The 14491-nt window shown below is 55.4% G+C and overlaps 1 protein-coding gene across 2 annotated transcripts in view; it reads right to left on the bottom strand.

The window, feature by feature from the left end:
* Window positions 1-14491, bottom strand: part of MAPK8IP3 (mitogen-activated protein kinase 8 interacting protein 3) — a 51456-nt gene that overhangs the window by 1715 nt on the left and 35250 nt on the right. For both annotated transcript variants that reach the window (XM_054589393.1, XM_054589394.1), the window contains exons 9-28: window positions 10641-10652; window positions 9706-9723; window positions 8367-8424; window positions 7900-8052; window positions 6919-7000; window positions 5554-5684; window positions 4953-5009; window positions 4700-4870; window positions 3780-3906; window positions 3520-3615; window positions 3231-3386; window positions 2401-2566; window positions 1904-2086; window positions 1634-1823; window positions 1407-1529; window positions 1249-1329; window positions 1094-1161; window positions 819-967; window positions 208-379; window positions 6-119 (exon numbers count right to left, since the gene is read on the bottom strand). In XM_054589393.1, the coding sequence (XP_054445368.1) occupies window positions 6-119; window positions 208-379; window positions 819-967; window positions 1094-1161; window positions 1249-1329; window positions 1407-1529; window positions 1634-1823; window positions 1904-2086; window positions 2401-2566; window positions 3231-3386; window positions 3520-3615; window positions 3780-3906; window positions 4700-4870; window positions 4953-5009; window positions 5554-5684; window positions 6919-7000; window positions 7900-8052; window positions 8367-8424; window positions 9706-9723; window positions 10641-10652 (2307 nt within the window). The remainder of the gene's footprint in view (window positions 1-5; window positions 120-207; window positions 380-818; window positions 968-1093; window positions 1162-1248; window positions 1330-1406; window positions 1530-1633; window positions 1824-1903; window positions 2087-2400; window positions 2567-3230; window positions 3387-3519; window positions 3616-3779; window positions 3907-4699; window positions 4871-4952; window positions 5010-5553; window positions 5685-6918; window positions 7001-7899; window positions 8053-8366; window positions 8425-9705; window positions 9724-10640; window positions 10653-14491) is intronic.

Raw genomic sequence — 14491 nt, 5'->3', positions numbered from 1 at the left:
CTCACTCTCGGTCAGTGGGATAGAGATGACAACTCCGTTGCCGGTGCCCACCCAGAGACGGTTTCCAGCAATAAGCAGGGCCGTGATGCGCACAAAAGAGAAGCCCAGCTTGCCTGTGCCTGGGGTTGGGGGAGGAGTAGGCAGGGTCAGCACTGCCTCCTGGGTCCTCCTCTCTGCCCCACTAGGCCCAGCCCCATACAACCTTACCCAGCATCTTGCTGACATAGGGCTCAATATCCACATCCTGCAGGTGCTGGTGGGTGTGGGCGTGGTACAGCCGCAGCGTCGAGTCCAAGCGGATGGACACCCATACCCCATCGCCGATCCATGCCAGCTGCCGCACCTGGCTCTCCCGCCGTGGGTGGGCATCAAATGATTTCTGCAAGGTCACAGCAGCCCATCAACGGGGGACAGAGGATGGGGAGCTGAATCGGCCACAGCCAAGACTTCACCCTGACGTCTATCCAGCTCCATGTGACATTTGCTCTAGTGCCCGATTTGCTCCCACGGGTCTAGGCTCCTAGGAGGGCCCCAACCAACCACTCCACACCATGAGCCTGCACCCAGGTGGCTGAGGGTAGGCATGTGGATCCCATGCAGGTGTCGGCCTGACTTGTTTCAAGGTGAGGCAGCAGGTGGGCTCCAGAGAGTCTGGCATTCACAGCCCAGCTGCCTTCTGCCTGCCTGTGACCTTGAACAAATGACTCACCTCCCTAAGTGCAGTTCCTTTGTCCCCAACATCTATTGGATGTGTCGGCAGAAATGCTGGCAGCCAAGAGCCCCTTTCCATCCCTGAAGCCCCCGCCGCTAGCACTTGCCTCTATCTGCATTGTCTTAGGCTGGATGACGTGCACCTTGTTCTTGTAGCCGCACCAGACGCGGTCGTACACGACTGCCATGCAGCGGATGGAGTGGTGTGGGTGGCCCAGGTCCATGAGGTGATAGTTGCTCAGGTCCCACTGGCCATCTGCAGAGAGCCCACCACACCTGTTCAGGCCTGGCCAGCTCCCACCTCTGCTCACAGTGGGGGTGGATTCATACCCTGCCAGGCCCATCAGATGTCGCCCACCGGCCCACTGCTGCCAGGCCTCACCTTCACCTCGGTGGAAGATGGCTAGAGTCCCATCTGCCAGAGCCACCAGCACTCGTCCTTTCACGTGCCTGGAGGAGGAAGGTGGTGAGCCAGGCGCAGGCTGGGCCGTCCAAGGGCCCCTCCCAATGCCTGGCCCTTGGCTCGGAATCACGTACACAAGGCTCAACACAGAGTCCTTCAGCTTGATGGAGTGCAGGCACTTCTTCCAGTTGGACACGGCTGAATGCACATACAACCTGTAGGAGGAGGCCGAGGTAGGCAGGGGCTTGCCCAAGGGGCCCTCCACAACCCCTGCCCCCAGAACCCTACCTACCAGCCATTCTGGGCTCCCAGCCACATGGTGGGCAAGGCACTGCTGCTGGCCCCCTTGGGGTCTCCAGTGGGCTCCTGCTCGGGCTGCTGCGCACCACTCGAGTTGGCCTCTGGCCCATTTTCACTGCAGGAAGGATGACGGCTCCAGGGAAGCCCTTGGAGGCCCATCCCTGCCCACCTCCGTCAGCCTTCCCTCCCCTCTGCCTCCGCCCATCTGAGAGCGCCCACCTGCCAGGCTGCTCGCTGGAGGGTGGGGCAGGGGCCGGGTCTGTGAAGACATGTTCTGTGAGGGGCCCAGGCCGCACTGCAGCTGCCTCTGCCTCACTGGGCCCAGAATCAGGGACCTCTGTGGCCTCTGTGGCCTCCTCCGTGGACTGAGATGGGTTGACCTTCCCATTGGTGACAGCAGCCACCTCCCCTGTGGAAGGGAGGGAGAAGCTTGGCTGGGCAAGCAGAGGAACAAGGGAGCAGAGAGAAGGGCGCAGGCCCAGGACTCACCCTGGCCCTTGTCCAGCACTGGGGTGTCCCCTCTGGAGGAGCAGTTGCTCCGTGGCACATTGCAGCGGGTGGCACAGCCCACCAAAGTGATGCCGGCCAGCACACCATCTGCACCAGAGTCTTCAGGATTCACGTCGGTATCCAGGAAGATCTCCCCTGGAGGGTAGTCACTGTCGCTGGCCGCTGCAAGACCACACCCAGAGCTCATGTCCCAGTGGGGTGCAAGGGAGGAAATGGGGGTCACCTGCTGAGACCATTCCATCTACTTTTAATCAGGTGAGCATCACACTGCATCTTCTCCTGTATCCTTAAGACTAAGCAGGACAAGGCCACCCATGAGGCCCTGCTTTGACACTCCCCCACCAGCTCCTCTGTGTCCAAAGCATGTCACAGAAGGCAGGTGCTGCTCTGCAAGTCTCCTTAACATCCAAGGTGTCCTCTGAGCAGCGCAAACCCCGCCCCTTTGAGCACTGGCTCCGGTGTGGGGCGGCACTCACCGGGGATGCTGGAGATGCATAGGACATGGGCATTGCAGACAGTGAACTGATCCACGACGGTGCCTGGCTGGTTGGCATCGATGATCACCACTTTGCTGGTCGTCAGGGTGCTGGTGAGGATCCATACCCGGCTGGAGGTGGCATCCGTCTCAGGAAGCTCCTTTGTCTGTCAGAGCACAAGAGACTGGGCTGGTGCCCAAAGGTGGGCGACTCCAGCAGTCACGTGAGGTCCTGGGAGCCTCCTGGAATCTTTAGGATCTAGCCTTGCCCATGGCCTTAGGGGGCATGGTGGTCCTGTCTCATAACCAGGATGGGGAGCACTCCAAACTGCATTTTGTATCTAGATTGCTGGCACACGTGGTCTGTCTTCCACAGGAGAAGACCATGAGCTCCAAGCCATTAAGTCTCTGGCTTTCCATATCAAGCTGGGCATAAAACAAAGGCTTGGGCTCCAAGTGTGAAGCATTTTCTGCCACCCTCCTTGCTTAGCCCCTTCCACTGCTCCTTTGCAGGCAGTGAAATTTGTTCCTTGCAAAGAGAGGGAAGCTGACGCCTTTGGACCTACTGCCCGCCGAGGCTCGACCCCTCTGATCTTCCCCTGCCACCACAGCTCATAGCTCCTGGGCGCTGGGCTAGAACCAGAGGCCTGCCCTAGAAAGGGGAAGGGAACTTCGGATGAGCCCAGTCTTGAGCACTGTCCCTAACTCTCCTCTGTTTCTGTCACTGCCACCCAGATTCTGGTGCTGGGCACAGGCTAAGCATCCAAACAAGAGCAGACACAGGCTGTACAGTACAAGTGGAGGCAGCCCTGGTCCCCCTGCCATTCTGACCTTCTTCTCGGGGGATGTATGGTTGCTTTTGGCCTCTCCTTCTACTTCCTGGTTGCAGGTCAGAGGGTCAGAGCCTGGCTCGAGCTTGACTCCATTCCCAGTGTGGTCCTCGCTGGGTTTCCACCCACTCAAGTTGACACCCGCAGCACACCACAGCTGAGAGGACAGGGACATTAGGACTGCTGCAAACGTGTGACAGCCTTCCCCAGCTTCCCAAACCTGCCCAGACTCAGCTTCTAGATGGGAACGTCCCCTGCCTCATCCAGTTCCCCGTCAGGCCAGGGCTCACCTTCATGGTGGGATCCTTCTCCACCAGAGGGCGGCAGTACACTGGGACAGGCACGTTCTTCATCCGCGTGTCCTCCTGGCCCCCATTGGGACTCAGCTGCAACCACAGGCAGAGAGGCACCGTGGGCACGAGGCCTGAGGGGTGGCTCAGGTGCACGGATAGTGGTCCGGCTACCCACCCCTCCAGAACTGGGGCTGAGGTTGAGGATCCGCCCTGTGCCACCACCCCGCCCTGCACATGTGTATTGTGCCCCGCAGCACCTGCTTGTACTTGGCCGGCAGGCTCCAACCGCAGGCCTGCAGCCGCCCATCGTCGTTGCGCACGTGCTCGCGCACCTGACGGTACTGCTCACGCTTCTGCTCCCGCCTGGCAGAGGAGGTGCAGTCACTGGGTGGGAGGAATGATGGGGTACTTCTCAGGCTTTAGTGACCCACAGGCCCACTGGCCTGCTCTACCGGGAGCACAAGATGCCCCCAGAGCTCTCCCTCCGGATCTTGTCCTGCCTTTTCTCAGCCACTGAGGTAGGGCTCCTACTGCCCTGGTTGAGCTGCCATCGAATGGGAGGGTGGGTCTCCAAGCACTGGACTTGGAGATCATATCTAGCACCTGACACCGTCCAGGTTCCCGTTTTGCTGTCCCTGTCACCAAGGGCCAGCTGACAGGGACCTACAGTGTAGCCTCCCACCCCCCTGGGCATTCTAGGGAAACTTCCACAGCTCTGACCCAAGGCACAGAATTCCCCATTTCTGCCCTGGAGCCCTGGATTTCTTGGTTTCAAAACAAAGGAAAACCCAACTTACAAACAGGAAGAAACCCAACCCTGCAGGAAAACTTCCTGTCAGCTTGCTAAGCACAGGTGTGCAGGATCAGCTTGCTGCAGTGAGATCCTCAAGAAGGGGGCGCAGCCCACTGGGAGTGAGACAGTGAGGGGGAGTGCAAAGGGACAGTCAACGCTCCCACTAGGGGGCAGAGGGGCGCAAAGTATGTTCAGAGAGAGGTCACGGACCCTGATGCCTCCGCTGATGCCCCAGCCAGTGTCCATCCACCAGGGACTCTATCCGCTCGAGCGGCACAGCCCCAGAGCATGGAGGTGAGGCGGTTCCTGCTTCAGTGCCTCCGGGCCAGGTGGCCGCCCTGTGCTGGTCAGGAGGGAGGTGCAGGGGGAGGGCGGGACACTCACTCATCTGGGAAGAACTCCAGGGGCCGGCTGCCCGCTGAGATCTGGCACAGTGCATGGCTTCGGCGCTGACTGAAGCCAGCTGTAGTGGGCGACTTGTAATGAATGTTCACCGAGGGGTAGGACCGCTTGGCTGGAGGGGGGCTGGATGAGGAGCTGAAGAGGCGGCTGAAGCTGCCAGCAGAGGCACGGGAGGTGAGGAGTGGGCCTGGGGCGAGCTTCCCTGCCCTCTCCTCAGCCCAGCGCCCCAACTCACAACTGCCAGATGGTGGATTTCTTCTTCTCCTGGACAGATGGGTGCTCCCGGGATGCCCTACAAGGGAGGGGCAGGGAGGGAGCCCAGCTAAGCCACTGCCGGACTATCACCTCCCAACCCACCCAACTGTGCCGGCTTCACTCTGTCCCACCCACTGCCCAGCCCATCTGCCTTGGCTGGGCCTGGCCCCACCCAATCTGACTAGGCCCCACTCTCCTGGGTTCCCCCTTGCCTCCCTTGCAGAAGACCCTCACCCAGAACACACTGGGAATGCAGCGACAGAGTAGTGGGGGTCCTGGGCGGGTCACTCAGACTTCCCAGAGGGGCCCTAACACACCAGCCCGCACGTGTCCCTGCCCAGCTCTAGTCTGGCGGGCATCTCCCTGCCAGTCCAGGCTGCAGTTGAGGCCAGGCTCTCCTGCCCCCTGCAGGCTCCCACCTGAGAGCCCCCTCACCCTTCCAATCCTCCTAGAAAAGAAGGAGGTGGGTGGGGTGGAGGTCAGCCTCAAGCCCATTGCCAGGACCTCTTACAGTGACCATGTCTCACATATGGAGACAGCAGCACATCTTCGAGACCCTGCGGGCATCCTTAGGGGCCTACCTGATCATCTCAGTCCACCGCACGGCCTCCTGGAGCTCCATCAGCCGCTCCTTGTACTGGTTGCGCTCCATAAGAACACGGGCCATCTCCACTCGCGTGAAGCGGCGGCGCTGTGCCATCGGGATTTTGTCCTGCAGGGAAGAGGCACTGCTATTCAGCCAGTGAAGGACCAACTGGCAGGTCAGTCCAGGGCCCTCCGAGGCCAAGCCACACCTAGACTCCTCTTGGGCTGGGCCTTCAGGTATGGGTGAACCCAAGTGTGGATTCTCACAGACTCGGGCAAATGGGTGGGGAGAGTGTGGACAAGGGAACAGCAGACGCTGAAGTCTACCAACAGTGCCCCCTTCTTTCCAGAAGGTCATAGGATACATTTGAAGGACACAAAGTGACTTTTCCTATAAGCCCCTGGACACTGGGGCAATCCCAAATGTCTCCAGTCAAACTAACAGGTAGGACTGGCCCAAGGTGAATCCACAGGAAGAGAGGTTCTAGGGAAGGAAAGTCCAGCAAGGAGAAGGAAGCTGAGTGCTGAAGTCCTGGTGGGTCTATGAGGGGTCTGCTAGTGATGAGTTCTGTGGCTGGACCAAGTCTGCTCTGTGAGGTTGTGTGCCAGGTGGCTGCAGGCTGGTGCAGGGGCAGGGGGGTCCGGAGGGGAGCTGCCAGGTGAGAGAGTGCACGCACCCTCCCCCTGTGGCGGCCACCATATGCAGCCCAGGCCCCACCCACACGGGTAGCTCCATCACCACATGGGAGGCGCCTGGGGCAACTCCACGATTCACCGGCAGCTTTGTTTCTCTCCTAGAGTATTTGGAGTGAAGTGCTGTACAGGAATAGCTGCTGTTTCCTGAGTGTCTGCTATGTGAACTGCATCCTGATGTGAGCATCATAGGAAATGAATAGCTAGTGAAAGGTTAGGTCCAAAATTCACCTGGGGTGAAGACCCATGACTGCCTTCTTCAGGCAGCAGAGGGGCCGACTTTTCCTCAGAACATTCTGCACACTTCAGGGTGGAGGCGGGGACCGGTGAGCAGTCCGAGGGCCTCACTGCGTCTCAACTACTAGGGACAGTGGTAACTGACGCTATTTCTGCAGCCTTGTTCTACAAATTGGAGTGTAGGGGGCAGCGGCTGCGCTGCGTAGGCACGGAAACCCTGCTTGAGACTGTGCAAAATGTATCCGCTAGGACCTGAGGCTGAGGAGGAACTGTTCTGACTTCATGACATCCCGAGGTGAGGGAGGATACTGCTAGGTGTGGCTGTCCTATAGGTTGGATGAGGGGCCCAGAGGCCCAGAAGAACAAGTGCTTCCCTGGTAGCCCGCCCACTGCCATCCCCCCATGCCCCACATGTTAATAGTGGAATATACCAATTCTGTACAGAGATAGCTGCTTACATCCTCCCCCTCTTCTTTGGGTTCACGGCGAGCTATGATGGCCTCAGACTTCACTCTGCAGGATGAGAAGGATGCCAGGTAGAGTAAGGGCCCCCTGGGCACCAGCCCACAGACTGTCCCACCTCTGAGCTGGGCTCAGGACTCTTCCCTCAGGTTCTAGGCCCTAGGCCTTCCTGCCAGTGCCCTGAAGCCCAGATATCTGTCCTAGCTGCTCCAGCCAAGGAACATGACCTCCCGTGGGCAGTCAAGTGCTGATGGGAAGGCCAAGCCAGCTACACTTCAGGGCACAGGCAGTGCGGGCTTCCGGAAAGCCCAGAGCAGATCTGGCTCCCACTCCCACAAACCCGGCACAGGTGCCACCTATCTGGGGCCCTCCACTCACACCTCCCCTTTCCCATCACTGCTCTGGGAGAACTGGGTGAGGATCAGGCTGAGAGAAAAAGGCTACAGGGAAGCGCAGAGTGCTGGGGAGGAAACCCTGGAGATTCCCAAATGGGCTGCATGGCTGCATCTTGGCTGACCAAGGGCTGGGGAGCACAGGGTACAGAAGGCAGCCAGCTCTTGGTCCTCCCTTTCTTCCCCCAAAATAAACATAATGGTGTGAGAGCAGCAGGAAGAGGCCCAGCTCAGCCCCTAAGGAAAAGGCACCAAAGACAGGACGACTATCCCTTTTGTGGGATTCCAACAAGGAAGGGGAGGAAAGGGACAGGCTGACGGACAACTCAGTAGCTGGGTGGGTGGAGTCAAACACAAGACGCAACTCAAAGAGCGCTGGGAGGCTGAAGTGCATATGCAAAGTGAGCCACTTTGGGAAGGAATGACCTGTGGGGCGTAGCTGGCAGAAGACAGGCTGGAGGGAACAGAGGCCCGGGGGTGGAGGGCGGGGCGCGGGGAGGGGTATCTCACTCTGCCCTCCAAGCTTTCAGCTCTGGGCGCAATCCCAGCCCTGCTCACCTCCTCAGCTCCTCCTCCAGGTCCTTGATGCGGCTCTCCAGCCTCAGTTTGGCTTGCCTGGCGGCTTCTAAATCCCCCTTCAGCACCTCCTGCTCCCCTGACAGCTGGTCCACTTTGGCGATGAGGTCATTCTTCACCACGTTCAGAGCATTTCTTTGAAAAGGCAGAAAGACCGGAGCCTTGTGTGAACCAGCATGAACATTATGTGATGGGAGTTGCAGAGGGGTCCACATGCCTGCACTTGTGTATCTGAGAAGGCACATCCTGGTCCAGAATGTGGCTAAAGGTGGTTACCACATGCCTCCAAGAAAGGCAGTGACCACTCTTCCGAGGAGGGCCGAGCTCAGCTGTGCGCCTCCAGGTCTCCTTTGCGGCTGCCCTCAGGGCTGGGCTGGCACAGTTGCCACAGGGAGGCCCAGGTTGGGGGCTATCTCAGCAACCGAGGCGCTGGAGAAGGGCATTCTTACTTGGTTTCTAGAAGCTGTGAGTTCTCCAGCAGCAGATTCCCCACTTCCTTGCCCATTCCTGAAACAAAAAGTGCAGAGGTATTGTGCCTGGCAAAACCAGCCACTGATGCTAACACACCTACTCTAGAGTGACAAACACCCTCCGGGGTGGGGCCCACTCCTGGGGGCGCCGATGAGAAGCGATCAGGACAGAGGCCTGACCTGCAAAGGGAGGCCAAGTGACTACGGGAAAAGCCTCTGCTGGTCAGGAGGGCTCGCCATCCAGCAATGCAGCCAGGGATGAACCTACTGCATGCAAGCCCCAAGGGGGGCCCGCAATGGCCTCTGGAAGGCACCGGGCAGGTCCCCACTGCCTTGGTGGATGCAGCAGCCCTGGGCTTACATTCTGGACCTCACGGTTGGGTTCCTACAGCTTTCTACCGACATGAAGCCTGTATACCATCAGGGCTGACAACACCCACCTGCGCAGACTCTGAGCTGTCTCTATGCATCCACTTCAATCTCTGTGCCCCCCCCCCCATTCCAGCATCACCCCCTTTACTCCACAGAACTGCCCCCAGGGGAATGGAGGTTAGAGCTGTGGTGATAGGAACAGAGAAGACAGCACAAGAAACAGAGAATATCTAGCAGAGGAGACAGGATGGCCCCACAGCAAGCACAGCCCTCTGCTGGGGCTCGGAGCAGGACTGCTGGGAAGTGGCCCACGGTGGTGGGGTCAGCAGGAGATGAAAGAGGGAGTGGAAGTGAGGAAAAGCACCCGGCTCCTCTGTGACCAGGCCCCACAGTGGACCCCGCAGACTGAGCTCTCTGCAGGCGCATCACAAAATCCCCCCAAAGTACTGAATCTAACCCTTTGGGAAAGCCCTGAAACCCAAGTCTATTCCTCCTATCGTCACTTCCCTCCACAGCCTAACACAACTGTGAGACAAGCTACACAGGCACACACTGTGCTCGGCTTAGGGTTCTGCCCGTCTCCATTCTCACATCCTTGCCTCACATGCGGCCTGCTACCCCCTCGGAGGGGACACAGCAGGCACCAGGCAGGCTCACCCCAGGCAGCTCAGCACACCAGGGGCCGGCCTGTCCTAAGCTTACGGGGGCTCAGAGAGGCTGGGGCTGCCCCTCCTCAGCTCACCAGGGTCTGCTCTGCGGGAGGCTGTTGGGGTGGCAGGGCGGAAGCCCACACTCCCCCACCCCCACCCCGGGAGTCCCTGCTGACCCCACTTTTGCCCCACCATGCAGAACAGACAGACGGCTCATGAAGCATGAGAAGGTGTTGGGGACACAAAGGAAGCCCAAACCAGGAGAAACACATACTGAAACAGGGCCTTGGCCTTACCAAAAAAATCATCGCGTACTATAGGAGCCGTCCCAGTCCCACAGGAGATGGGCAACCAGGGCGGGAGGAAGGATCAGGAGAGAGGAAGGGAGAGAAAACAAGCGCATTAAGCCTGTGTGGACAGCAGGTGGAGGCATTTTAGGGCTGCTGCTTATTGGGTTGGAGGTAGACAGAGGAGCAGGATGGGAGGGAGGCAGCTACTCCTTCTGGAAAGTTTATCCTAAGGTTGCACAGACCATCCAGCCAAGGGCACTTGTCAGTGAGGTAGAAGGTCAAGGCAATGCACTGACACCTTATACCACAACCGGGGTGGTGAGGGGTGGGGTAAAAAGTCAAGAAGTCTCTGCAGGGAAGGAGAGCTGTGCCCGGCCCTTCGTGCCTCTACACACTGCAGAGGCTGCACTTGGGCAGGTGGGGGCCTCAAAAGCTCCTGCTGCAAAGCAAAAGAGCGGGACCTCGGTCCACCTGCCACATGAGGAGAAGACCCCTGAGCTGCACTTGGCAGGGGCCTCACGGTGTCCCCGACTCCTGGGACATGCCCGGCAGAGGAGCGACACCGCAGAACGGGGCCCGCAGGCCTTGTCCAGGTAACTGTCCTACGCTTCTCACAGCTCTGTAAGACCTTCCCAAGTGACCGTGGGGGGTTGTCAGCCTTTGAGAAGACAGGGTCAGGGCACAGCTTCTCCCTCAGATATCAAGGTCGCTATCAGTGGGATAGCAGAGCAAACCAAAATAAGCTTCCGAGCAGCAGCAGGCTGGTGAGCAAAAGCACATGTGCCTTAGTAAACCGCAACGGAATCAGGAAGGAGAGGCTGCCCGGCCAGTGGTGACTGGAGTGTGACAGCAGCAGGGAGCGTCCCTGGGGCACTACCCCACTCCACCCGGACTCCTCTGAGGAGAAGAGGGGGCTACCAACAGGCGGGAGAGATACACACCTGAGAACTCCCCTGGGGCCATGTCCAGCGAAGCACAAAGAGATGGGGAGAGGAAGTGACAAAGGTCAATTGGTGACTGGAACCAACAAAATAAATTCTTATTAAAGAAAAAGGCAACAATGATCAGCCATTTCTATGTTGAAGAGCATGAAAGAATACAAGCACCTGTCACCAGAGCTGTAGAGGCAAATCCCACTGGGGGCAGAAACCCTGAAGGGAAAGGGAGCCCAGAACAGAACACCCCTCAGGCTCCCGGGGGCCCGAAGTACCCAAGACACCGGGGGGCAGGCATGGGAATCTAAAGCCTGCTCACCCCTCTAACCCCATTACCCATCCATCGGCCCTCTGCTGACCCAATGGGTAAGGCCTGCAAAGATGAATGTGTCTGTGTGGTTGTGTGCAGGTGCATGTACATGGTTGTGTGTGTGTGGTTGCATGAGCGTGTGAGTGGCTGGGCATGTGTGCATAAGTGTGGTTGGGTATGTAGTATGTATGTGTCTGGTTGCTAGTGGGTGGGTTGTGGTGAGGTGCCGAGGGTGTCCAACCACAAAGACGCCTCTCAGAGTGTGCGAACTCTCTGAGTGAGAGAGCAGCAGACAGGCACCTGGCTTTGCAGCGTCCCCTGGCCAGCCTAGGTCTTGCAGGAAGGCTGCAACCTCAGGTAAGAGGTGACCAGGAGGCAGGGCCCCACTGTGCAGGAAGGAAAACACTGAGTCAGAGAACAGAGATGGGGATGGGACATGTTAGCATTGCCATCCTTACATGGGTCCAAACCGCTCTCTGCTATAAAGCTGAAGACTTGATGAGACAGTACTGTTTCACTTGGTTCCAAAGAAAGAAAAAGTTATAAAGAGTCACTTTAACTTAAGTGGCAAAATGAAATGAATCATAGGGATTCAAATAAAGAAGTGCACCAGTTCAAAAGTGCAATCTCTCATCTCTCCTTCGCAGGGCAACCACTCTTAATACGTGATATTCTTCCTCTCAGACCTCTTTCTAGATAAACATCAGCTTTTAAAGAAGAAAACACAACCACATTATCCATCTTCTTGGGCAACTTACTTCGTTTCGCCTAACACTGTATCACAGAACTTACCATGTAAAAGACCTATGATCACCTAAAGTGTTTCGTCATATTCCTGTATAGGAATGTCCCATCATTTACTACAGTGCTCATTCCATTAACATTTAGGGCATTTCCGGTTTTGCATGACCACCCAGGATCCTCCAATGAAAAGCCCCATGTGTGGGCAAGGTGGTGTTCTTCGAGAGCGTGTGGTCCTGCTTGCTCTGAGTGTGCAGCTACTAACCCACTGCCAGCGCCGTCCCACCAGTGGGGTGAAATCGAGCCTGCTTTGTTCTTGTCAATCTTTTGCAGAAAGAGTTATCTCTATTTTCTCTTAATTTGCATTTCTCTATTATTTCTGAAATTGAGTATCTTTTCACAATTGTTGGTATCTTCTGTGAATATCCTATTTTATCCTCTTCCCATTTTCTACTGTACTTGATTTCTTTCCATTTTAATGATAGAGATCATAAACATATATTCTCAATTTTCATGTGATCACACCTGTCAATGTTTTCCACTATGGCTACAGCTACACAGAGACCCAGATTATGAAAATACTTTCTATACTCTCCTCCAGTTCTTATTATCCTTGTGTTTTTGTTTAGATCTTTAATCCACCTAGAGTTTACTTTTGTGTATGATGTGAGGTTGGGATCAGACTTTGTTTTTCTCCAAGTGGCTATTCAACTAATTCAGTATCTATAATCCACAGCTTTCCAACAACTTGAAATGTTGCATTTATCATAAATGATTTCCCACATGACTCCAGGTCTGTCCTTAGCTCTTCTACCAGGAACTCAGAATCACTGGCTCATTGCTGTCCCAGAGCTGCCTGTTCGCATCATTGCAGCTTTACAAAATGTTGATACCTGGATGGCCATCCTGCAACCTTGTTCTTTCTCAAAAATTTCTGGACTACTCTCACACATTTACTCTTCTCGGTGACCTTCAGAATTCAGGAAGTTCCAGGAAAAAACCCAGCTGTGTGGATCTTTTCACTGGTACTGAATGAATTCACAGTTGAACAATGGGCTGATCTGTGTGTGAGCCACCTGACAGCTTTACTGAGCTGCCTTTAGATCCAAGAACGTGTCATAGTTCTCTGTTTACATGAGGTCTCTTTCATGTTCTTCAATTATATTTTTTAACTTTGTTTACAAAGGTTTTTCTATTTCTCATGGTTATTTATAGACATTTTTTAGGTCTCGTTTCTAAGTGGTTGGGACCTGCTGCTGGACTTGAGTGCAGCAGAGTGTGACAAAGTCAGATCAGTCTGTACAGAACTTCAGATTCAAACTAAGTGATGCAGGGCAAGCTATTTAGTCTCTCTGAGCTTCTGTTTCCTCATTTGTGCAATGAAGACATAATCTCCTTAGTGTAGGCTCATTCCCTGCTAAGCGGTCAGTAAGTATTAATTCCCTTACTCCCCACTTAGGTTAATTCTATGATGTCTATTTTCATACTATAACATTTCTGAAATTATAAGTGGGTTTTATAATCAATGACATGTTATAGCTTAATTTGCAGCATTTTTTTTCTTTCTTGGAGATTTCTAAAATAATGGTATATCACATAATCAATGGTGTCATGGGTTCAGTGAAATATGATAATATATGCCTACCTGGGGTCCTTTTGCTTTCCTTCTTTGCTAAAGAGATTCACAGTCCTGGCAAGAGAGGCATGAAATAGCCAATCTAAGCATTTAGAGGTTGGGGATGCTGTCATAAACCATGCCAACTGCCTTAAGAACCACCAATCTTATTGCTTAGAAACACATTAATGTGTTTCTGAAATTACAAAATCTTCCCACTGTGGAAGCTGTCACAAAACCAAGACTGACAGGACCACCCACTGTCCCAGTTTCTTCCCAGATTAGCAGCCACACAAGGAACTGAGTCGGGTGCTTACTCCTGCAGCAGATACCTTCAGAAGTATGGTTCCAGGGGACCAAAGTTCCCGCCACTGACACTTACTGTGGCTGCGCCACACTCTGGTGAGGGGGTCCCTCAGGGGAAGGGACTAGAGCAGACCCCAGCTCATCCCTCCGCCCTGTCAGACATAGGGCAGGCTGCCCTGCCAGTGCTCCATCAACAGACCCTAACAGCACTCGGTCCTCCTGTTCCTCAAGGCTGCCTGACTTTCACATGCTCATTGTGTTCAAGGCTCTGGAAAGGCACCAAAAGGTCTATCCAAGAGCAGGGGCTCATTCCCACCAGAACTAAGTGGTGCCCAGGACGACCACCATCCTGCAAAAAAAAAAAAAAAAAAGAAAAAGGCATCACAGAAGAAATGCTGACTGCACAGCGACTCACTCATGCTCTGTACCCCTAGGAGAAAAGGGTTTTGGTTTCCGGTTCTTCAGAACAAAGACCCATCCAGTGCACTGGTTAGGCCTTCTCATGAAAAGACCATGCCAAACTCCCTGTGCTAGTGAACTGACCCTAGGAGACTGTTCAGACATCGTTACCTTCCAGGAACCTACCGCATCTAAGAGTTAGGGACCCCCATCTTTAATGACCAATTCAGTCAAGGTGGCCTCCAGGTAAAATTCACTCCTGTGCACTTTCTAGTTCACTGTTTTTTCCTCCCATCACTATTTGTGGAGACTTGTATGAAAGTGACATTTGGAGTGATGTTATCTAAATCAGGAGTCAACGATGACAAGAGGCAGTCACATGCTAGAGCATCCGACAGCCCGTAGGGCTCCAAGATGGGAGTGAGGAAATGGTGACAAGAAGAGGCCCGCCAGGGAGGAGAGTTCTGCAGCCTGGGGCCCCCGGCA

This window comes from Pteronotus mesoamericanus, unplaced genomic scaffold (assembly GCF_021234165.1).
Source record: "Pteronotus mesoamericanus isolate MK-2021 breed Mesoamerican mustached bat unplaced genomic scaffold, CSHL_Meso_final scaffold_167, whole genome shotgun sequence".
Lineage (NCBI taxonomy): Eukaryota > Metazoa > Chordata > Mammalia > Chiroptera > Mormoopidae > Pteronotus > Pteronotus mesoamericanus.
This window is presented reverse-complemented; position numbering and strand designations above follow the sequence as displayed.